The following is a 26,022-nucleotide window of genomic DNA, read 5'->3' on the forward strand; positions in this document are numbered from 1 at the left end:
TAAAAAACAAACAAAACAAAAAGCAAACCACCACCTTTACACTGATTGCACGGGGACATGCAACCTCTCCAGCAGGACAGGGCGCTGCTGTCTGGATGAGACTTCCTGACCCGGTTTTCTGCTGAATTCTTATATCCAGATGGCCTGTGGCCCTCTGTGACCACTCCAGCATATGCATGACCATTGCTATTGATCTTCTTCAACTACATAAAACCATCTCCTAACTGTCTTACCTGAGTACAGAAGACTGTCTTGCAGGACTATTTCTGCATCAGTTGTTTCCACTGACTGTTCCTAAGCATGATCTTGATGCCAAATTTAGTCAATTCTGCAGCAGGATCAGTCTGAGGTGGCATCTGGAGTGAGCAGATCCTCCACTCAGGCTGTTCTTCAACAATTTGGAACAGACCCCAGGGCCAGTCACAGCAGGAACTGCCTATAGGAGCCTTCAGGGCCATCCCAGATTTGCACCTGCAGACCTTTTGTTCCACTCAGTGAAATACGGTGCTGCGAAAATGACCAGGAGTTTGGTCAATCTCTTTGTTTCAAGTCTGTCTGCTGCCTTGTCTTTCCTGTGCAGATGATTCTGGGGACTTCCCAGACCGCCCAAGGAGTTAGTGATTTAACTTCAGCGCAGAAGCACAGGCATAGCCCTAATACCACAATTAGAAGACAAACTTAATTTCTGCCTTTTTCCACATTTATAACTTGAACTCCATAGCTCTTGACACATGAACCTGTGTTGCCCAAGCCCACGCCAGGTTCCATCACACTGCCCTTTAACAGCAATTTCCACAAGCAGACAGGAGCAACTCACACTACAGTGCTAATGGAGATGATGCATTACTGCTAAAATGTATATTCTGCAGTTTTCCCGTGGAAAACATTTGAACAGTGAGTAGATGAACTAGAATGTCTTAAAAGTTTTCATGTGAGAGAAGCTATTTTAAAAATTAAGGTCCTCAGAACATGGCAGTGCTCAGATTTAATATACATTCCAAAGTCACCTTTCCGTAGATTTTCTTTTTATCAGTGTCCCTGATACCTAAAAGAAAGAGTTCAAAAAATGAAGGTATTTAGACATTTAACATGGTCATCCTTGGTGCAAGAGTTCAGCTGCTCAGATCCACACAGTTGCAGTCACTGTAAGGGTCTGGCGTGGGTATGGAGAGAAGAATTAAGTGGCAGTAAATTATTTTCTTTTCTTTTCTTTTTTTCCAGGTGACTTGGAACAAAAATTTGAACTGGAAATAAGCCCCCTTTGTAATCAACAGAAGGATACAATACCAAGCATACAGATTGGTAAGTATGAGTTTCATTCTCTTCTCACCATGTTTATCTCAGTATGGCACAAAGAGAAACTTTTCTCTTCCCCCTCCGCCTCTGTTGTTTTAACAGTAAGAATGATAGGGCTCATAAGAGTCAGCATTCACATTCTAAATTAAAATGTTCAAAAAGAAAACCGTCCAAGTCATACATTCAATAGAAAGACAGAGGAGTCATTGCATAGAGAAAAAAGGGGTCATTTTCATATCTGTGGAGAAAAATTGCAGCCAACACGTGTGATTACACACCAGTTACTTTCTAGTCTGAAATCGCAGCAGAGAAGGATGCTGTCTCTTACAGGTTTTACTGTTAGGCATACAGACAGAGCCGCATCTTGTCATGTACACTAGTGAAAAGCTGTGCATTTCAAAAGGAGTTGGCTGCTTGAGGCATTGCTGTTATTTCTCATCAGGGCTTTTGCCATTCAAATTGCTGCATTCTCTCAAGGCACACTGGGGCAATGCACTCCTGGAATGAATTTGTTCCTCACCTGCTGTCCTTTGTGTGTTTCCGCAGGGTTCATGACGTACATCGTAGAGCCGCTCTTTGAGAGGTGGGCCCAGTTTACGGGCGATACTCCTCTATCTGAAAATATGCTAAACCATCTCAGGAGGAACAAGGCCAAGTGGAGGAGTTTGCTCCACAAGCAACACAGCAGTAGTAGGAGCAATGACCACTCAGGTCAAGTGACTGGCAGCCAAGAACAGACTTATAATGAAGAAGAGACTCCTTAGTGGCAGCTTTGCACTTTTCCTTATAGCACTGCTATCTCTGTCTCGATCACAGCAGCAAACAAAATCCCGGGGAGCGAGGAGCCTGTTGTCAAGACTGTGAAAAGAGGGGAAATGGCAAAGCAGAAGCTGTAAGGGTCCTCGCGAAGAAGCCCAGGGGTCTGCTGGGTTCCTTTCCGGATCTGCTTCACACTCCTCTCCCCTCTCTTTGTTCTGCACATGCCTGACGCCATTTGTCACTTCTGGCCATGAACTGCCTGGACGCAGAGTCCCAGCCAGCAGTACTGAAGCTGGGCTGGTTTTGGCTGCCAGGAAGCAGGGGAGGTTCCTGAGAGAACAGGGGAGAGGGAGGCACTCTTGGTTATATATTCATTTACCACGAGTCATACTGTGACATACGCGTATCAGCCCAGAGCGCCATACGCTTTCCAGGTGGGCAGCTGGGCTACACATTAAACCACCAGCATCTTCAGCATCCAGAGGACAGTGGCTGAGTGAGACAGCGCTCACAGAGGGCAGAGAGAGTCTGGTTATTTTAGTAACTAAAACAACCTTTTTAACTTTTGTATTCTGTGCACTAAACAACAGATCTATAAACCCTGGACTGAAGTTACTCTCTGTATACACAACTCCAGTGTAACAAGGCGCATTTTGGTAATCGTTTTTATGCCACTTTGGATAAAAGATAGGTATCTTCTCATTGCAAGGAACAGTATTCCCTCGCAAATGAAAGGGAAGGTGTTGTACAGTCTAAACCTTTGAAACACGAACAGATCTATCTTTTGAGTACTGTTTCAAGTAACATGTTTATATTCATTTGTGTACATTTTCTGTAAATACAAAGCGCTACTGATTCCCATGCCAAAATACTGGAGTACTGTGGGATTGCTACCTGTAAAAACATTGGCACTGTGAACAGAATACTGTTAGTTTTAATACAAGAGAAAGCATTTGTAAATATGGTATAGAGTTTATTAATATACACCATTGTTTGTGGATAAAAGCCTTAACTTCTAGCATCCTTCATCTTCTGATAGCTGCCAAAATCATACAGTCACAAAATATGATTCTGAACTGCCTTTCCACTATCCAAGGTGTTTCAAAGGTCATTAAGGAATTCAGTCTGACAGGATAACTTCTTGAAAACTTCAAGCACATTCCATGTGGGTCCGTGTTGTTAATCCATGGCACCTTGCACATTCAGTCTAGGCAAATGCTTCACAGAACCTGAAGTTTTAAGTTCAAAACCAAACCAAACCCACAGCAACACCGCATAATTTGACAGTTCAACCTGATTACCATTTACTCAAGTGTGTGATTTTTTATTAAATAGCTTAGTGATCTACAAAGCTCGGCATTCTAATAGTTCTGGAGTCCAGTTGTTTTGTTGAGTGATGTTGCTGTGTAGCTGATTTTTTTTCCCCCACATTCCCTGCTTAGCCAGGATCAAAACACATTTGTATTTTTCTTTTAATTAGAAAAAAAATACTTCAATTGACTTTTAGATGTCTCACTCAATGAAGGAAAAAAAAAGTCTTGTAGTCAGGCTATTAAGAAAAATCCTCTTTTTATAGTAGCTGAGGAATTTTCTATGGTCTCATGTTTGTGAAAGATACCTGGCCTCGTCTATGCCATAAACAACCTCAGTTTGGATAGTCTTTATAAAACTTTACTTAAGTTCCCATCATTTCAATGAGATTGTATTCTCTGACACTACTCTATTGCACCATTGTGATTGTCCCCTTCTCCTCTGCCCCTAGAAAAATTAATTGCATTGAGTTAAAGTATAATGTTGTAAACCCCCAGTACATCTAATCAGTATAGCTGTTTTCCAAAAGAACTAGCAGATATGGCCATATAATCATGTTTGGATGTGAATACCTTGGAGAGGCCAACAAAGAGCGAGCTGTTTAAGTTGGTGTTTGAGAAAGAGAATATTTACTCATAAAAGCGCAAGGGGAGATATAGAATTTTTCTCAGTTACAGGGAATATTGACTCGATTAGCTAAAGTGTTCGTGTTCATATGGTGACTAATGTGTTTAAAGGAAAATAAAAAGTGTAAGTTTTAGTAAAGGATGTATTACTCTACTAATTCCTTGGACATGTATCTTCAGAGAAAAAGACTGAAACCCAGTGAAGTAGGAAGGTGGAAATCACTGTAAGAACATAAAGCATCCCAAGAATGGTGTTTTTCTTCTCTAGCATTTCGTAAGCTATAAGCAGCAAAAAACATTCTTCTTCCTCTTCTAAATGAGACTCACATAGTAGCAGTACCATAACAAGCAAAGAGAGAGAGTTGTAGTAGAATAAAATTATTTCTAACTACAGACTGTAAATCTCTTTTTAACCACCCAATGGTGGAGGTGGGAGCATCACCACTTAGCTGCTTTTTAGGTCTATCTTTCCTTCTGACAGATTTAGAACAATTATTAGGACATTACACAAAGAGTGTAATGTGCTGCTTAGAAGTACTTAAGTACATACAAAAGGATATAATTTCCCTTGTTTTGTTTTTGAACTAGGAAATGGAAGCCATTTTCCATCTAGTTCAAAGACCTTTTTTTAATGTTCCAAAGTTTAGATAAACTCTGTGTCCAGCAGCATAAAAGGCTCTTGACAGACACATTGTTGAGCTGTTTCTGAGAAGCTTCCGGAAAACAGGTCCAACAGGAGAGCTTAGGCACAAGTCAAGTTCTGTTACAGCTACAAGAGAACCAAGACCTGTTCTGTAACCAGAGCCTACAGAGTCCATTACAAGTTTGCTCTTACCAAGTTAGAACTTCCCAGCCGTGAAAAGCTGCTCTTAAAATGAACAGGTTGTGGGGTTTTTTGGTGCACTGAACATACCTGCTAGACTTCAATCACCTTGTTTAATGAAACAATGCTTGATATAGGCTCAGGGTGGCTCCACAAATGCTTCTGTACCCAGAAGCCAAACCCTTTACACAAGTTCAGGTCGGGGCTGGTTTGCCTCAGGTGCTCTAGGCAAACGTTGGGGTTTGTAATGCAAAATGCTACCCTTTAATTTCCCATAGAAGAAGTCAAACTGCACCCAATACAGCCAACCCAACAGCACCACTGCTCAGTAAATGCAGTTGAGATACGTATTTAGTATTGTCTAGTTTGGAGAACACTTCTGCACTGGGGCTTCTCCTCAGGATGCCAACAGAATACTAGATGCACAGAAAAACATCTACGCAGATAATACAGATTTCTGCCGTGTCAGACGCGTTTGCCACTTTACAGAAAGCCGTTGTAAATGATCTTTCTTTCTTATTATGCCAGTGCAGCTAAAACATTCTGAAGCTTTAAAAATGATGATTTTAATACAAGGAAAGAAGGAGAAAGCTGCTAAAAGCAGGAGTTTAAATGCTTTTATGCCCCACAAATACAGTTCAGCTGACTAAACCCTAGTTTCTTTAAATGCAGATTTCATGCCATCAAAGAGGCAAGTTCTATGTAAATAACGACAATAACAATAATAATAAAAGAAAGCGGTGATAAGTGAAACTTTCAGGCTGGTTAAAATAATGCATACATGTGCATTTTTCCTTAAGATTTTACTTACCTTTGGGTTTTTAAGGGTCAATGTTCCAGCCACCAGCTGAAATGGGGAAAAAGGGACTATTGAAAACGTGTACCTTTGAAAAACAGGAACAGAGAGAGGAGTAGCTGAAATTAAGTAGAGTCTATGGAGGAAAAGAAACCCCACATGATCAGCAGTTGTATCTAACCTAATCTACCACATGGGTCACTTATTTTTGTATAAACTATTGGTTTTCTTTGAGAAAATCAAAGTCTCCTGAATGATCAGTAAGAAGGCTGCTACCACAGTAAATGAGATAATCCTGTTTTTCACACTGCATAGCTATCTCACCAGCTTTTCCAATCTCTGGTTGAAATTTCTATTAAAAGTTTCCAAGAAAATAGAACACATAGCAGCCCTTCCAAATGGACTCTCCTGGGAAAGGAGAAACACTCAAGTAGTTATAATGTTATTTTCAGGTATCAGTCAGGGTACCAGCCATGATTCATAGCCTTCTATTTTAAGTCACTCAGCTGAGTTGTCCATAATGTACTCCCATTTGCCTCCTGATCCCACTGCCACCATCCCCTCTCATGGCCCACCAAAAAAAAACCAAAATCAATACTTAAATTTGAATTAAGATCCAAAAAAGGCCACCTGAAAACACAAACAAAAACCCAAGGCAAGCTCATGCCATGAATATGTATGCAAATTCCTTTGATTGGTGCAAATTACTATTCTATTGTTTGTTTCTATAATCCATTCAATATTTTAGGTACATAAACTTTAAGTGCAGAGCATAAGTTTGACTTGGATGTAAAATATATTCTGCTTATCTTTGAATTCAAGATTGTATATGTCATGTTTATTGTAAAGCATTTTATATATACATATTCATATATCTTATACAACTCTATGGGCCAAACACTGGTCCCACCAACTTCACCGGGACCAAGAATCAGCCCCCATATGTGCATATATATGCCATATGCATCATTCTGAAAGGAAGCACTAGGTTGTGTGAAAATGCTGTGACTGCTATGCAGTAATGCCAAGAGACTTAACTGTATCTTTTTTAACATACTGCTGTAAGTATTCATCATGTCAAAGAATGACAACTAATAAAAAAAATTTAAAAATTCAAATGAAGTGTCCAAAGTTCTGTTGTAGAGCGAGTTCACTGAAAGCACATCCTTAGTTTGCAGAACACATTCTGCTTTGACAAGGCAGCAAAAGTCCTGCTGCATCCATCCTCCCACTGCCTCTCCTTCCAACCAACAACATACTCACTTTCCTAGGGGACTGTTTCCAAGAAGAACTTTTATCTAAATTTACCTTTAGCCTTGCTGTAGGAATTTAAATGGAGTTACCAGCAAGGAAAGTCTTTCCCTATATTTCTCCTAAGTATGTAGTAGAAGGATTTTCATACCCCAGGGAAAACGTTTCTCTGTGCAAGTATTTAAAGAAGATGGAGTTGTCTTTTACTATTGTTTAAGTTCCAGTAACTACTTCTCCTTAATATTATTGGTCAGTTCTAATTTCCATTTTCTCATTTCTCAGGTGCAGACCATGTTATGTTATGTGCAATATGACAAAGGTTTGTGACATTTAATTGAAAATATGGGAAGTATTGACATTCTAGACTGATAAGTATTTCTAAGTGAGAAATAGTTGTCATCACTGATGGATGTTTGTCACTGCAGAGATGACTCTTCTTGACTTTGACACATTTCTAAAGCCCGAACTTACTTGTACCTCGAAGTCTTCAGTACCAACATTCATATAGTTTGTGCCATGCAAACACTACAGTTGAACTTCATATAGGAGCTGGAAATATATTGTTTCAATGTTATATAGCCAACATGTCAAGTTTACTTTCTTAAAACAAAAAAACGTCCTTCAGAATCATAATAAAACGTGTTTTAATGTGTTCTCCACCCACAAGTTGAATTCCAGAATGGATTTTAGAATGAAGCCCCTGAGAGACCCGTATAGGTCCTATATATGGATGGAGATGTGATGATTTCTCCAAGAGAGGTTTTACATAGTCAACATTGGAAAATCACTCACAATTTTCCACAATGGATTTAGCAGTGTTATTTTCACATACAGCAAGATCAATATATCTCCCTGCTCTGCACAGGCAGTGTATGTATGGATGCTAATGTTTAGTCAGTGAAAACAAATAATAAGTTGAAATGAAATCACTGAACAGCAAAAGAAAAAAATAATAACAAGGCAGTTTTTTTGTCCTGGCCAAAGGGACTAAGCTGTGGTTTAAAACTCAGGCAGAGGATCTTGACAATGTAACTACTCATTAAGAAAAGAAGCAATACAGTATACATGTGACAAACATTTAGGTGACAGACACTCCATTTCCCTAGAAGTTGAGGAAGGCAGGGTCTCTCTAATGTCCAATATAGTCCAGTCCTCTCTGAGTTAACATGGGTGTAGTTAAAAAACATGCTGGTTTTAAGGACAAGGCAGGCTTACAGTGTTCCCACTCCTACACCTCTCAGTCTTTAAGTGGTGTTGTGTACAGTACAGTCTCAAGCAGCTATTTAGGGACAGACAGAAAATGAACCACAGGATAGCGAAGAAATGGCTTAAATGGGCTCTGCCACTAAAACCAATGGATCACCTGGATATCCTGGGCTAGTTTGGGTCTCAGGCAGGGTTTTACTAAGCACCATGCAACAGCTACATCCATGGCAACTGCATTTTGTTACCAGCAGCCCCACTTCCTAAAAGCCACCTTGGGTGTCTACACAGGACCACACAGACCTAAACACATGAGGAAGGGAATATCACAACAGCAGATTAATTTCATGTCAGACAATTCTATGGCAATACACTTTAGAGAGAAGAGTTGAATATTTTACCTTAGAGGGCTCTAAATATATTGTACTATTCATAGATTAGGAAGGGGGCCTGAGTGCCACACAAAGTTGCAACTAAAATGGAGTATTAGTATTCATACAAACAGGGATAAGGAAGAGTTATACTATTATTTCCACCTCTCCTACCACCTCGAAATAAATCCTACGTCACCATTCTCATACTAATCACCCCTCTCTAGAAAGTGCAAGTACAAGAGTGGGAAGTGCAAAGAAGGGTGGCAAAAAGCAATTGGAATCATGAAATGCCTCCAGAAAGTAAAGATGGAAGAAAAAAGACTCTGTAGCTTCATTAGTGCTGCCTATTAAAAATTGAACATTTGGGCAGATTGAGAGCTTCTTTTTTCCCCTAATCAGAACAAAAGTAAAACAAAGTCAAGCAATGCACATGGAAATCGCAGCCACAAGAATACATTAATCTTTAACCACACAGCAAAACTTAAAACAAGACATGAAGGGGGCCGAAGAGACTTCACTGCAACTCCAAAAGGTACTGAGTTAAGTGGAAGCAAGGACTTGCATACAGGGGCACACTGTCTCCCCCCCCGCCCCTTTTTCCTGTTCTATCTTCCTTGGTCATTTCCAAGTTCTCCCTTGTTAAAATTACAGAGGTTTTATTGCAATAAAACCTGTCTTTCGACTTCAGGAGAAACATTTTCCTGAGGGCTCAGACCAGCTTCAATTCCTGTCACACTTTTTGTTAAGCACAGTTCAAAACAATATGATTTTTGTTTGTTTTTGTAGGAGATTCCTGTATACATTTAATTTTCTTGGTTTTAAGGATTCAGAGTTAAAAATATTACTATTCGTGTTTGCTTAGGAAGGATTGTAGGAAAAGTGTCTGGACTTCATCCGTCTTTTGCCAAATCCTCCATCTGCACAAGACTGAAACACATCATAATATAACCTTGTGTTACCAACAGCCTTCGTTTTCTTCTGAACAGTCCCACTACTTCAGCCTACATGCTTGCAGGCTTTGAAATATAAACCACTAACAAAATGATCTGGCATTTTGACTATTACAGCTCAACAGTCAGATTGTACATGAAATGCTAGATAAAAGCGGCATTTGTTTATTTGCACTGTGGTTACACTTTGGAGCACCCTAGTTATAGATCAGGTCCCCACTGTGCGTGTCATGCTCATCATTGAAATGCACTCATTGAAGTCGTTCTAGTTTTAACCTCCTGTTACTGGTTAGTATTATGTTTTTCTCTGTCAGAGAAGAGGCTTTTAGTACCTTTTTTTTTTTTCTCTTCATGCATTCACAGACAAACCAGGGAACTGCAAACACATTTTCTGAACAAAACTCCTCCATAGTTTTCCAACTGACTGTACTAGAATCTACTTGTTTTCTGAAGACCTAACGTACTCTGGCATAACCATCATGGCTTTGCACCATCATTCCCATCTTCGTTATGTCTCACAATGTAATTTCTGGTTTTAATTATCCATAAATTTTATCACATTTCATAACTAAAAATATGAAACTGCATTAGCCTAGAACCATTCCCTATAACCCAGGGAACTGAAATAGTTCTTTTCAGTGATTACTATTACCTGCCAGTTAATCAGTTCTACATCCATTTAACATATACTTTGTGGATAATATGAATGCTATATTTTAATTTACAGTATTCTATTACAGCCATTTTTGTCAAAGCCTATTAAAAAGATCTATTTTCCAATAAAGTCACATGAGATCACTCCTGTTATCTAAGTATTTCCAAATTTCCAATAGGATCTCATCATACAGATTTTTTGCCTAGAATTGATACATGCTAATTGACTTATTTTCACCTGGTTTACCCCACTTCTCTTAGAAAGAAAACTCGGATGGCACAAAATATTTTTTTAATTTCTGTATTACTCTGATGATTACTCAAAGTGAAGAAAAAAGGCCAGATTTAACCAACTTCTTCAGAATTTGCAGATTCAAATTGCTTAACCATCTGCAGTTTAAAGCTTTTGTTCCTAGTGAGCAGAGTTTAACTTATTTGTCCATTAGAGAACTACCTTAGTAGTAATTAGTGATCTTGCTTTTTTTGAAGTAAATACTTTTCACTTTTCCTAAAATCTATGCGATTTGTGAGACTTTGATTTGTGTTTTAGCAAGAGAAGGGCAACAACTTCCAAATGAAAGTGCCAGTGAACATTACTAGGTGTGATGTTCATGATCCTTTACTCATATCGGGGTCAACTATTCACAATTATTGTGCTCAGTCAAGGTCTGGCTAAATACCATTTTCTTCAAAGCTACTGGGTCTTTATTGGAAGAGAAACTTGTGTGCTGGAGAATGAGAAGGGACTTGGTCCTACCATCAAGATGCAACTTCCTACATCCACAGCTTTTATTGTGCTAGAAAGAGAAGAAAATGGGAGCAGAGGGAAGAAAAAGATTGTCTGTGAGATTGTACAGATGTGTAGAAATAGCACAAGTTTCTGTGGGTTCCCCAGGCAACTACTGGCTTAGAAAACTGTTAACATGCTCTTCTCCTAGCAACAGCACAATAGCTTACAAAGCACAAAACAGGATCCCCCGAATTCTGTTCATTTAGTTTACCATATGTTAATATCTCTTTCTTTTCCTTGTGACCTCAAAATCCTAATCAACATCAAAAATTATGATATCAGAGACAAACTAGGTTATAAAGTAGGTTATTTGGTAGAGATCAGTCTCACCAGCAGCCTCATTGTTCCAACATAATGAATACAAAGAATACTCTTCAAATCTTAAAAAGGAAAAAGGAAAAAAAAAGACGATGACTATGCCACTAGAGAAATAACAAAGTGGCTGAAGATTTACTAGAAGCTGTGGGGGAAAGAAAGACCCTGCAGAAACATAACAAGTAAAATCTTAATATAAATTCACTTACATGCAGACAGCACATATGAGAGAAATAGAAGACGTAAGAAGCAAACATGACCAGATGAGAAACATTTGAGTGGTTAAATGGGCAGATAAGGAACAAGGGTTGTTGATAATGCTCACATTTAAGCTAAGTCAATTCAAAGTACAACTTCAAACCAGCTATTTTCACTATCACAAAATCCTGACTTTCAGATCACTTTCCCACTGCTCATGCTGGTGAGGCAGCTCCTAACTTAACAAAATTGAAAACAAGGACATTGAGCTTGACCTCTATTCAGAAACACTTCCTCAAGGGCAAGGAAAGGGCATAACAAAACAGCCCGGCTTACCAAGCCCACCCCAGTAGATGGCAGTCAAACGTGGTATATAAGTCAAGCAATACACCTACTAGAAAAAGTGTAATGGAAAAAGATGACTAAAATACCAGTGAGACAAAATTCAATAAGAAACTATAGAATAGGCATACAAAATCCCCCAGTTTTCTAAAGGACAAAAAACCGCTCACTTCAGTAGTAGAACACACCACTGGCCTCACTGATTCATACTGCTATTTTGGAACTTTTAACACACATTCCTACAGCTCTCACTATCAAAACCCACAACAAATACAGGCTATAAACTATAAGGTGACAACATGTCAAGCAAGTCTAAGGCAACATGAAGCTTACTTCGAATTTCTTCCTGCTCTTCCCTTGTCCCAGCAGCTGCTGCTCAGTGGCAACTGCCTCCCAGCAAATCCAGCTGTTGTGTTACAGCGTTAAGTATTAAAAAAAAGCAGGAACAATCAACCTGGTTTAACTTTCCCTGTTAAGTAAAATGCAGAGTACTCAAGAAGAAGCACAGATGGCAAGAAGAAAAATCTTGAATGTACAAGTTCTCCACAGGTCAAGGTGTGTGCTGTAACACAAACAGAAATTTTCTCCAATAGCCATTTTACATGGGATATGAGAGACTATTTCTTCAGGAAAAGACTACTGCCAGATGAAGCTCTTTTCTAACTCACCACATAAATTCTTCTGTCTGTTTTCCTAGAAAACGAAGTAGCAGATTTATTTTGTGAATAACAGAATAAACCAGGCTGGTGTTGACTTTTTACTAATCCAAACACACATAAATATAGTTCACCATAATGCTAGTAAGTTAGAAGCATATACTTCTACAATTCAGTAGACACCACCAAAAAGACAAAACTACGAAGGTATTAAAATTTTGCTCTTAAGACTTATTACTGACCAAACATCATTACTTTTAAATTTAAGACTAGCAACATAGATCTGGTATAACACTGCTCTCTTGTGGTTAAATACATGCAGTTCATCTGCAGAATGTATCGCCTATTTACATCAATTCTCTTCAAAATTTTCAGATATATTTGATTCTAAGGCATTTTTTACTGATAAGAGGTTTACCATAAGCAGTGCCAACTCCACTCCTTCACACTGTGCTGCTACCTCTCTGTTACCTAAAGGGAGAATTTAGGGTCCTGTTTTTTCTGCTCACATACAGAAATAATTTTCTTTTAAAGCCTCCTTCAGCCTTCCAGGCAAATAGCCTGAATGAAAATATAAGCAGAAATTCAAATGTAAAGAGGACTAGAAACATAGCTGGAACAAAAGCACCACATTGTTTTCCTTAAAAAAAATAAAAAATATCCCCATTGCAGGAGAGATCCTGCTGACAGGATTACTGGGGAAAATAATGAATATCAAAATAAAGGCCTTTTGATTATTATAATTAGCTATCAGAACTAATTCTCTAAATAAAGAATACTGTGTAAACTAAAGTCCAGTTCAATCAAAAATGTCTCTCAGCTAAATAGCTAAATTATAGCTAGGTAGAACAGTATTGTCACTGAGCAATTCAGTCAGGGACCACATGTAAACAAAGTTACTTGAAGGTAAACAAGGCAGGGATAACCTAAGTTGCTTTCAAGCTGTTGATACAAATGTTTTAGTCAAAGAAAATAAGATGACAAAGCCATGTTTCCATTAGTTCTGAACGAGAAAAATCTCTGCAATGGTTGATAACCTTTTCATTAGTAAACATCATTGTCTAAGTTTTGCCACTTCTTGGTATTGAAAACTGTCAGATATTATCAGGTGCCACCCACAGACTTCTCAGGGTATACCATGGCTCAATACCTAACCCAATTTACATCTGGAACCACATGAAAAAAAGAATCTCTACTTGTAACAAGTGTAGGTGCTATATAGTTGGAAAAAAAATAAAAATCACATGGACCATAACTTATTCTTTTCCCTAAGGAAGTAGATCAGCTATGTAAACTACATTACTACATCCATATCAGACTTTCACACAAAAATCAGAGATTGTACCCAACAACCTGAAGGGTCACAAAGCTTACTGAAATTTGCAGATGTTTCTGACATCTGACACTAGGTCCTTGGCTTAAGATGCACTAAGAAGTTTTTGAGATAATTCCCTCCCAAATGAAAATATGACACTTTCAAATTCAAAGTTCCCACTGCAAAACATTCCTGCAGGCCAAACTTGCAAAATGATGAAGTCTGAAGAGAACAGAAAACACATACGAGTTCAAAACAATTAGTTCTTCCTGAAGAGCATAAACTGCTGGTCACATAAAGCAATCAAAGTCGTAGCGCTTTTGCAGCAAAATCAGAGCTTTGCAGATTAATTCAGCCTCTCACAGCAAGAATTCTCCCTTCCTGTTTGCCAGTCACAACAGAAGGACCACAAACCCCGAGATGCCCCGGACGTACGAAAGCCGGTGTAACGCAGGAGATAACTCACCACCCTGCAAACATCGAGCAAAAGGGACCCAATTCAGGGGCTTCACACTCACCAGGACTCACCTGCCCTCATGCCCCTTGTGCAGGCACCGCATGGGCCTTCTTCAGTGTTGCTCTCTGCTGTCCTCCTGCATCAGCGACCAGAGCAGAAGACAAGGCAGACGGAGCTTTGGCAGAAGGGGGTAACACTGCTAAGGAGAGGGCCAAGCTGGCTGTTCTGCACGGATGTCACAGCAGTTGTCAAATTTAGGTAGAGAATGCAGCAAATGTGTATTTTGAAAGTGGAAAGAAAGCAAAGGTCAAACTGTTACGGACTGAGAGAGGAATGGGAGAATGTCATAAAGTTCAATAATACCTGAATTCAGAAAAAAAATCTAGATTACATTTTAGAAGTATAAAATAGCAAGTCACTTAAGCTCCACTTTTAGTCAAAAGATAACTTTAAAAACTAAAACAGAAGTATGGGATTTGCACAGTAATTTCTTACAACTGTGCAAATAAGTCTCAGCAGCACGAGGGAATCCAGCTGCCAGTCTGCTTTGTGCACATGGGCAGGGAAATAGAAGACACACAGGATATATAGGCTAATTATATATATATAATTATATATCAGGATCATTAGACAAAAGATTAAGTGAAGGCAGCTACTGTAAGCAGAGAGTGAAATAAATTTGTAAATAAGGGACTCTATCAAGTACTCTGGCAGGAAAAAAAAATGTAAGCTCTATTTTAATTCATTTTAGATAACACAATCTATTTAAGTTGGTCAGCTCTTGAGATACAAAAGAAGACAAAATCCCAGTACCACACACAGCTATGATATCAAGAAAATTTTATTTCATAAACTCTTGTGAACTAAACAGACTTCATGTGGAGAAGCCAAGGAGGGAGTTCAGGTTTATACACACATGGAATTCAAACTATTCACTAGCAGATCTCTACAAGGTCTTTTTTATCTCGGAACAGAACTCATCAATGTTATCAGCATTTAACAGACAGACTGCAGTTTCCTTACAGCATGACCATTTTTCACAAACATAGAAGTCTATCTACTGACCCAAAATAAGTTAGAATACTGTTTGCACATGAAATATGGAGTTGCATCAGTGAACTACAAAGAAAACTGAGGCAACTATACCATTCTAATGAAACAGTATTAGCTGCCATTAATTACATACAGTCAGATACATATAACACACCAAAAAAAGTTTGCACTTCTTCCTTGTTTACACTGAACTGCAAACAGAGTGCACACCTCAGCTGCCACACCAATAATTATTTTTCTTTCACACACATACACTTATTGCCTGCATCTCCCAGGTTTCAAACACACTGCACCATAGCAATAAAAACCTTGTTTTGGCTGTGTGCATCACATTCACAAGTCTGGCTGCTGGGAAACTGTGGAGGGGTTTCTGTTAGATGGAGATTTGTTGTTGAACCAGCCAGGCCCAAAGGAATTTCACGGCCAACTCAAAAGCTGAAAACAGGACCTGCCATGGGAGAGAAGCAGTTCTACAATAACAAGGCCCCAACATGATGTAAATCAACAGACCCTTCAGCAGTGAGACTCCAGCATGTGGACAGCTCGTGAACATAGATGATATCCAATCAGTGAATGCATGACTGGAGCGTGGACACGTGATCAGAGCATAGTTGCATATATAAGGAGGCTTTTTTCTGTAATAAAAGGCTCTAGCATGATTCACACTGAATCAGAGTGCAGGGTCCTTTATTCGCTCCAACAGGAAACAAAGGAGAAGGAAGAGGCTATTTTAGAAACTCTGCAACCCAAACTTCAATAGCATGGAAGAGACATGTCCTAGAACATATTACAGCACCTTACAGGAATTTCAAAGTGGACCTGCCACTTATACACGCTATGAAATTTCCTCAGAAGTCTCCATCAGTTAAATATGAGCTCTCACTTTCCATGTTGATACCTGATCAACTTCATCAGTTCTTACAAGGCTCGATTTCGCATTTGGCTTCAGACTGCAACGTCCAACCTGGGCAGCAGGGATGGAATTAAACAACATTATACCCATGACAAATGAATGAGAAGGTATTTAAAACAGACAGTTTGGAAGAGCTGTTGCACTTAGGAAAAATAAAATAGTAAGTCTGTGCAATTGCCTTAAGTACATTTATTCTTCAAAACACTCAAGGGTAAACAATCAGAAGCTTGATTATGAACTGTTCCAGGACCTAACTCTGTATGTATAGAATGTAGAATCAGGTATATCACCTATGCAATGCAATGGTCTGCAGCATCCAAAATACAAGCCTGGTTGTTTTTAACAAGTTCTAAGTTTTCATTTGGGAAAAAAAAAAAGTCCACAGGGAAATTTATTAAGACTGCACCACAGATGTTGACTCAGTACAGTCTGCAAAATAAAAGAAATACTTGTGGCAGCTAAAATCAAAAAAAAATTAAAATATAGCTGCAAATAGAAACATGCACCTTAATTTTCCTTAAATTTCCAGCTAGGCAGCTAGCCACACATATAAGCAGCCTTCAAAGAATGTCTGGTTCTCCACGGTATGTTTCACATTATTATTTTCCTCCATTATGCTAACAAAAGACAGAGTCCAAACCTTTCTCTCACTCATAAGATACAAAGATAGCATTGCTAAACATAGAGACACAGTTTTAATTACTGCCACCTATTTCTATCTATCCCCACCAAGCAATTCTGAAGTTTGTGGAAGTCTCTAACAAATAACCAACAGTACTGTTGGACTCTAAGTTGAAGTAGCTTGTACAGGCTGCTCCACAGAAACTAGCGCTCAGGTTCACCTCAGCCCAATGGCTTTTTCTGCTGCGCTTTTCTTGTTCATAACAAAACCTGTATTTTTCATAGGCTTTGCAACAGTGTTCAGAATCACACCTCATTCTGGGTAAAGATGCAAACTATGGAAATTATGCTACCTCAAAGAAAAATATTAAAGTAAATGCTTTCATTTTAATTTCTGAATCCATAGCATGTGTTGCTCAGACCTCTCTGTACCACCCTAGCATCTTTATTGGTAAAATTAATGAGTCAGTAAGTAGATAGTATTCCTAACTAGGCACAGTTTCCATGTGTGGATACTTGCCAGTTACCATCAAAGCAAATGTCCATAGTTCAATTAACCATGAGCTGAATTGTGAAGGTCAGTCTTCTAAAGTTTTTCCTCTTAGAGCATCTAGAAGTATATTTACCAGTCTAAATCCACCCAAAATAATTAACCTTTGAGGTTCTCTGCCTTGACTAATCCTTGAAAAAAGCACCTACGCTGATGGCCTAAAAATATTGCAGAAAATATGTAGACTCTCTCTCAAAAAAAAAAAAAAAAAAAAAGCAACTATCAACGTGTCCTGGTTTTGTTAAAAAACAAGTTTCTCTTTTAGTGAATTTGCCTGTCAGCTAAAGCCTTCTTATTAGCTGCATTTTCATGGAGAACCAGATACATGTTTTGGTAAACATAGCAATGGAATGCTAAATTATTGATAATGAATGGATACAGCTCTCCCGAGAGGGGCAACAAGAAACAGGTGACCAAGAAACTGACCAACAAAGCATAATATCCCATTCACATGAATACTTCATATAAAAGTGGGATATCATGAGGATCTCGTCCCTTTTCATCCCTTTCTTTTCCTTTTTGTTTATGGCCAACATTAGGAGAGGACCTTGCTAGTCGTCCCTGCAAACTGAGGCCTAGTGAGAGACTGAATCCAGTTCCGGTTGGCTGCAGAGTCCAATCCAGGACTTTGGGTGCCGGCTCTGCAGTTGCTGAAACTTTCAAGATTGGTTTTGTGTATTTTGTATTATTTTCTCTATTCTTATTAGTAGCATTAGTAAAACATTTTTAGTTTTTCCAACTCTCTTCTCTCTGTCCTTCTTTCCCTCCCGATCACCTGTCCTTAGTGGGAAGGGGGGAGAAGAAGGGGCCAAAAGGGGAAGGAGGAGGGAACAGGGGGGTTAACAATACATCTGCCACAGTTTTATTGTCACCCCGCAATCAAAACCCTTGACACAATGGAAACAGCAGTCACTTCAAGAACATAAGAACACATTCTTATATAAAAACATACCAGTGGGATCTCTGGACTAGAAAATGGGGAGCTTTCAAAAGATCGATTTTCTTTGTCCAAGGAATCATCTTCATCATCTCTATGTGCAAATTTCTGCTTTAGTGCATGAGTTAGTACAGCAACTGGATCCCAACCTGAACTTTGCCTCTTTTTGGGTCTAGAAAGAGGAGTACCTCCAGGTGACCTATGGAAAAAAAACACAAAAGAAAGAAAATTTTTGTCTCCTGACCACAATCCTGTGCTGAGTGATCTAAAAATCCAGAAACACAACTTTTGTATACACCCTATCCTATAAATCCTTGATTACACAAACAATGCTCCTAATGTTACTTTACAGAAATTCACCAAACAGGACTAACACAAGTACACCAAACAACTTGACAGCCAGATTCTGAGCTTGAAAATATAACTTGATGCTCCTCCATAAAGAGAAATAGCAGTAAATTAACACAAAATATTAAAGTCATACAAATTACTGAGGAAAAAAGCAAAATGTGCAGTTCTCATAGCAAGCCTCATTTGTAAGTTATATTAAGGTAAGTTAGTGGGAACCTCCCACTAAAATTTTTCATAACCATTGTGAACATAATTTGATTTAAACTTCATTAATTTTAAGTTCAGAACAGAGTGCCTTTCTATGGTCCCACAAGAAGGAACAATCTTAGACAATTCCTCAGAGCAATTACATTTAAAGAAAACAACCACTTCGTTTAAGTCAAATACATAGCCAGGTGACCATAAAACCCCATTGATAAACCACACTTGAACTCAAGTTCCATTACCAAAAAAAAAAAAAAAAATCATCAGATTTGGCACAAAGGTTTCAAAGACTGTTTTTTCCCTCCAAATGAGCACCTGAGCATCCAAATCTGACAATTTATGGGCAAGAAATAAAAAGTATAGTTTGCACTTTAATTTAGAAAAAAACTGTTATTTTCAAATTAAAAAAATCAAAAGACAGCAAAGAGATGCAAAAATCAAAACAGGACCTGCAACCCAAAGCCTAACAAACGTGCAAATTAGTGACCAGTCCAAGAAAATTAATTATAAGAAAGGCTTCCTAACCACTGAGATATTTTAAATAAATAAATCTAGAGATATTCATACTTCTGCTAGTAAGGTGCCAAAAAAATTATTGTACCTATTTACACCTACAGACAGCACCAAGCTCGAAGTCTGGCAGTTACAGCAGAGATCATTTAATGTGAAACTTAAAAAGACTGATTTCACCCTTCCTATAAAAATCAAGCTGTTAGAGCACTTGCCCAATGAATAAGCTGGTGCTCAGGTGGTAAAAACTGGGATCTCCAGACTCACAGCTTTGGAGAACAGAAGTTCAGAAAAGACATCTGACAACCTCTATTACACCTAGCACAGCAGAGCAACACTGACCCTAAGAGGTACTGCAGTCTTTAGTAATGCAATTCTCTAACATGTCAACTGTGCTTACCCTCAAAATGATAGACCATTAAAAATATTTATAATCCAGCTTCTCTATTGAAATACAAATTTACAAAACATTTTCAATAAAAGATATTGCATGTATTTTTACACTTCGATGCCAGAACCAAAATACTTGTGGTACATTAACAGCAGTTTTCCAATGTTTGCCCAAGGATTTGTCCTTTCACAGTGAAAGCAAAAATTTATTTGTTCAGGTCAATTTTCTGTGACTGTGTAGGCAACTTTGCAAGTGATCTCCAGACAGCAACACAGCCACTTATCCACAGCAACCTGAGATTTGCATGCTAAAGCAGCAGACTAGTTTTAAATGCTGTGATATTCAGTGTCTTTTAAATGCATCTAAAAGCCATGTCACAAGTATCTATATTTCAAGCTGTGAACTTACAAGTTGCCAACGTAAGTTTGTCAGAAGTAGCTGCCCATTAAATGAAGTTTCACACTGGTGTTCTCTGGTGCTTCTTAACCGCTGCGATGCTTACACAGGCTTGGCTCAGACACACATTTAATTCAACCCACCTCTCAGTAGCTCTCAGCTGAACTTTATTTAGGTCTTTCAAAACATCCATCATACTAGGAACAGTCTTTGTCCTCTGGGGATCAGCACTATCGGCTGCAGTTGAACCACTGTTTCTTGTAGCACGACGTTGTTTTATAAGTTCAATTGCTGAATTACTAGCACCAACACCAGATGGTGCACCAGAAGGAAGCGGAGGAGGTGAGGGGATTACAAAGTGATTGTGAGACACAGACAATGGCGTAGAAGTCATGGCTGGCACTGGGTAAAATCCATCTGGAGTGTTGAATGTTTTAAAGAGTTCTGGATGCAATGATAAAAGAAAAATAGTGATTTTATTTTTAGTAAGTGTACCTTCAATTAACAATATTAAGCAACACCTAGGATGACTCAGTTATAAGTCAAGACATGATGGCCCTCTTAAGGCACTTTCTCACACACCTCACACATTGTTTTAAATATAATTCTTCTGTGTTACAAGCAACATCATTTATTTCAAAGTCACATACTAAGAACACATGAAATAATGGATCTGAGGTGTCTTTTGCTGCCCTGATTTTCTGCATTTGTCTTCAGTCTAAACACTATATAAATCAGCAAAGCAGCACTGCAACAGCAAAGCAGCCTGCTACTACATAGTCCATTCTCAGTGGTCTCAATGTAAGAATACCTTGCATGAAGCAAAGATAACCACAAAACACATAAAGCAGACTGCAACACTGAGCACAATGGAGAACAGACAAAAGAGCCAACAGAACACCTAAATGAAGCACAGAGGTGCCTGCACTGTTTAAGTTCACTTGGCACAACGCACACAAATGTAATTCACTCATGCCAGTTCAAATGTTTTAACAATCACAGCGCAAGTAAGACAATCAAGACCTCAACACTTTCTTTTCTGGAGTGAGGAATTAAAAAAGAAATCACAAGGCATATGAACTTCAATCTTTGATACTCTCTCTAGTGGCTGTTAGACATAACTATTGCAGTATTTGTTTTTGTTAAAACCTAACTTCCTTGGCATATTTTTTTTATCTATTATTTTAACAACTTGTCAGAAACAGTACAAAACCCCCAAATATATAATTAATAGTCTGTAACCTTTTAAAGTAGTAATTGGTAATCTATGGACAGGGTTGTTACTAAGCTTCTTCACAAACATGGAAATGAGTATAAAGATCAGTTAGGATCAGCTACATTCAAAATTGGCATACAGGCTGTAAAAAAAAAAGTGGAGGGCTGCAGTGCCAAACACCAAAAAGAGACAAAAAATACTACATCCTTTAAATTTTGTTGGTGCAACTTCATTTAGAGAAATTAAGAGATGTTCTCTATTGACATCAGACACAGCAAGCTGTGAGCAAGCACTCCAAAAAAAGGAACACTGGTCTGCTTCAAACCAGAAGGACTTACGTGAGGGAACGCTTCCCAATGTCTGCGCTGAAACAATCGCAGCAATCTGCATGCGAAGAAAAGTCAGCTCATCTTCAAGAGCAGAAATCTTCTGTAGGGCTACTTGATCAACAAGGCTGTCCTTTTGTGTAATGTTTTTTGGAATACTTTTTATTGCACCTACAGATGGATGTAGGTCACAATAAGCTGTACTTTTTTCTTTTCTCCATAATTCAGTCCTAGAAAGCAACAAAAGATACAGTTTCAAAAGGCTCAGCCAGCAATGGAAACCTCAAAACTTACTGTCTGCTCACATAAGTTATCATCATTGAGCAAGACATAAGTTTGCAAACTATTTAAGAAAACATTACGCTTTTAACAACTCATAACCTTTAAAACAGTTTTTAAGTCTCCCTTTGCTCAGGTATGATGCAGGTCCTTGAAAAGGCATCATAAAAATAGTCAGATAATCTACTCAGGGACAGATTATACATTGTAAGGTCACAATATAAGACTGAGCTGTTATTATTCAATAGCGATTAGACTCAAACCATAAGGGGAAGATCTCCCTCCTCCCTATCTGAAATATTAGATAGGAAAGGCAGGGAGAGTCAAATAATAATGGCCTCTTAATTTGGCTTCACACACTTTAGCCACTTATCAAACTCTAAAAGGTGAACACTGCAAGCAGTAACAAAGTTGCAACCTTTCAGAAAATGTATTGGAGAATAATAATGAATTTTAATACGCACTTACAAAATAATAAACTCATCTTCTATAAGCTACATATGAACACAGACTGCATTAGAAAATTGTGCTACAAGCCTCAGGTTTTAATTTTATAAATTGTTTAAAGTCTGTGCCTAAAGAAATAACCTCAAAATAGAGTATAGACTCAAACTATCAGAATTTCATTGTAAAATAAAGAACTAAATTTACTTTATTTTTAAAAGATGCACTAAGTTTTTTGATTGAAACAAAACCACACTGTTTCCCTTACATTAATCATCCTTTTACTTCAAATCAGACCTGCAGCATTGCTTTCCAATATGCCAAAATCCCTTGCGCTGCATGCTGGCTCAGAAGGAAAAGATATCAGTTAGAATACTCCTTCTCGACAAACATCCCACAGAGTCAGGAGAGGAGGAAGTAAAAAAAAAAAGGAAACAACAAAAGAACAAACTTTCATGGATCTGTGAACCAGCTGAAGAACAGCACAACGAAGACACAATGGGGCACAGCTCCTTTTAACAGTATTCTCACTCTTCCAGTATTGTACAGCTGCTGCAAAAAGACCCCCCATAATTCAAGAGTAACATCAGGAATAATAAGATGAAACAGGACTTTTTATTCAGGAAGTGTGTGATTTCATCAGTTTCTTGTAGTTTCATTACCAGCAAGCACCACAAAGATCACAAACATATGCAAATAAGAAGCAGAATTACATTGTGTTGATACAGATGTAGTACAAGACAATACAACTGTCCAAATGTTAATCTTGGTTCTGGCTGACTCATCCTCTGCTATTGAACATATCCTTTAGTGGAACACTAAGGCAACTTTCTACTTTTTCTCTAGTGAGGGGAAAAAATGAAAAGACTTGTATGCTACTTATGTCTGAAAATTCCTGGAAAATTTGTCATTTCACAATACTTGTAATATTTTAAAATTGTAATGATATTTCCTTTAGCACTCCACAAAAGCTAGAAAGAATTTTAAAAATTTACTTTGAATGTAATTTATATAATAATCATGTTTTTCTTTCCATCAAAGCAACCATCAAGGTTTATACACATAGCACTGTAGTAATCAAAGTCAAAAGGAGATATTTAAGTAATTTTTCTTGTTCTCCCCTTTATAACATTTGTCAAAATGCCTGTAAACTAAAATGATAAGAATAACCTTATTGTATGTTGCAATACACAAGTTTCTCAAACTCCATCTCTCACAAATTACTTTGCGAGTGAAAACAAATTAAAATACTAGTAATGCATCTGATGTGTTATTAGGAAGAGAAAACGGAGGAGTAAATTTCAGAAATCTTTCACATAAGAATACTTTACATAGTAAGAATTTTAAGGTAAGCAGGACCTGCATCTCCCTGAAAGGGCTAGGAAAAAAAAAAATAAAAAAGAAAAGAAGACATTGGTTACTTTTATTACTCCTTTTTATGCGTATAGTCTACTTTTACTTACCTAAGTCTAGTATATGCTTGTCCCTCATCATTTGTCACCCACAGGACATCAGCAAGTGATGGGGCTACAGGAGCTGGAACTCTACTTTGTTCATGGTAACTCAATGGACTTGGGTCTTGAACATGCTAAAAACAAACAAGGGAAAAAAAGTATTAAGAGAAACCAGATTCAGCACATACTACAAGTTCTGCCTCAGCAACAGGAATTTTTAAACAGTGCTGTAAGAAATTTGATAACAGTGAACATAAAGGACACAACATAAGAGTTCCACAAACTGAAAAGAACCAGGAAAGCTATCGCGAAATTAAGCAACTAGAAAACTTAAATAGCTGAAGTATAACAATAAATCACTTACTTGAAAATAAGGTCTTGGGGAGGGCTTTAAGGAAAGAATTGTCCCAAGTCTACGAACAACACTTCAAGTAGATCCATATTCCTTCTTTTGGTAAAAAGATGTGACCTAAAAATCAGAATACCTTTTAAACTGAGACGGAAAATCAAAGCCCTCCGTTCTTATAATCAAAGCCCTTCATTCTTATAATCAAAGTTATTAAGCAATTCAATGTTATATGCCATAAAATATAATGCAGTTAGGTTAATATAACTTTTCAATTTAACTTTTCAATGTACTCCTCAAGCTGAAAGTTCAAAGAGGCCTACACTGGTTTTAACAGACTGTTTCCAAAACGCTGCCAAGTTACAGCCTGTGTATATATATAGATAGATAGATATGCAGCCTGTACCCAGTATATTCTAGAGTGGCACAGAGAATGTAGAAGACACAGCATGTAGAAAGTCATATTCTAAGCTACAGACAAAAGTGCACATTTGAGTAACCATTTGCATCCATATAAGTCTCAAGGAAAAAAAATTAGCCAAGATATTAAATAAGTTTAATGTACCTTGACCTGACACTTCCTTATGACTGCATATAACTGCTGGAAATGCCTTCTTGATGCGATTGCTGAAGGAAGGCACGTTCTGACTGTATGGCTGATGCTCCTGCCGAATACGCGACTTTCCACAAATATGGCCTGTCAAAACAAACGAGAATCCCCGACAACGAAACAAGAAAATAATCGGGATAACTCTGCCAAACTAACACTCCTAGAGATGCTGCAGTAGTTTCACATAAATAAACTAAAGATTTCCTGATGACAAGCCTCGGCTACTGACACTCATCAGTGCAGAGCTGCCCATCAACTCCCGCTGTCACATCAGCCCCGGCCCTGCCGCAGTTCACCTCTCCCGTTTCCCACACAATAGGTTTCCCAGGCCTCTGGAAACAGAGGATTAGCTGCTACTTGGTGATCTTTACACAGTCTTTCATTTAAAATAGCAAAATGTTAACATCTGAAGGTACTGATTTTTTTCTTTTTCCCGTTCAGATGAAAAAGAACTCCTTGAACAGAGACCCCACGAAAGCCCGCATGCGGGCAGCGTGCCTCATTACACCCGCGAAACCTTCCCTCAACGACAGACCCCACGGTGCTCCCGGAGCGCAGCCCACCCGGCCGCGGCGGCCCCAAGGTGGCGCCCGCTCCTCCCCCGACCCACAGCGGCTGCGGACCAGCCGCCCCAGCCCCGCCTCAGAGCCTCACCTGGTCGGGCGGCCAGCCGAAGTACTCCAGCACCCGCCTGAGGAGATCCAGCACCAGCGCCATGGCCGCCGCGCCCGCTGCAGGGCGGAAGGGAGAAGTGACCGCACCCCGCAGGCAGGGACAGGGCGCCCGGCAGCGGCACTCTGGCCTCACCAGAAGCAGCCGGCGCTCTCCCTCTTCCGCGGGAGCCGACAGCGAGCAAGGGACAGCCCGCACGCCTCCTCTTTTCAGGCCGCGGCCGACGGGGGCAAAAGGCGGCCCGCAGCCCGCTCGGGCTGCCAGCACCAACCAGGAGCAGGGGTTGGACAGAAAGGAAATCAGGCCAATAGGAAGCAGCCGTGCTCAGCGCAGAGCCAATGAGAGGGCGAGGGTAGGCGGCGCTCGCGAGGGGTGTCGGGAGGGGGGCACGTTTGAATGCAGACGCCACAACAAGCGGGTGCTGTGGGAAGCCCGGCCGCCCTCCGCCTGAGGGACGCGCCTGGGTGGTGATGGCAGCCCGATCTGGGCCAGAGACAGCAGCTTTTCCGTGACACACACTGCCTGTTGAGTGGCTTCTAGTGAGCGTGGCTGGGGTGCGCTGAGATGGGGGATATTGCACCGAGGCAATTCTACCCCCGGGAAAATGAAACTGCAGTACGTGCCACAGCAGAG

General features: G+C 39.2%; 2 protein-coding genes across 2 annotated transcripts in view; one reads left to right on the plus strand and one right to left on the minus strand.

Annotated features, from left to right (window-relative positions):
* PDE7B (phosphodiesterase 7B) overlaps positions 1-2,060 on the plus strand; it is a gene marked incomplete at both ends in the record, with an annotated part of 85,981 nt that extends 83,921 nt beyond the window's left edge. Inside the window, 2 exons of the mRNA XM_080341255.1 lie at positions 1,222-1,302; positions 1,843-2,060. Coding sequence (XP_080197381.1) covers positions 1,222-1,302; positions 1,843-2,060 — 299 coding nt within the window. The remainder of the gene's footprint in view (positions 1-1,221; positions 1,303-1,842) is intronic.
* Positions 2,061-16,034: 13,974 nt separating this feature from the next.
* Positions 16,035-25,434, minus strand: MTFR2 (mitochondrial fission regulator 2; the record flags this gene model as incomplete). Its single annotated transcript, XM_080341193.1, is given in 9 exon segments — positions 16,035-16,133; positions 18,206-18,389; positions 20,186-20,486; positions 21,597-21,814; positions 23,771-23,895; positions 24,126-24,188; positions 24,192-24,230; positions 24,673-24,804; positions 25,372-25,434. Coding segments are annotated over 9 exon segments (1,224 nt in total).
* Positions 25,435-26,022: the final 588 nt, after the last annotated feature.

The sequence above is a fragment of the Nesoenas mayeri genome (genome assembly GCF_963082525.1).
Source record: "Nesoenas mayeri genome assembly, chromosome: 3".
In the NCBI taxonomy this organism is placed as follows: domain Eukaryota; kingdom Metazoa; phylum Chordata; class Aves; order Columbiformes; family Columbidae; genus Nesoenas; species Nesoenas mayeri.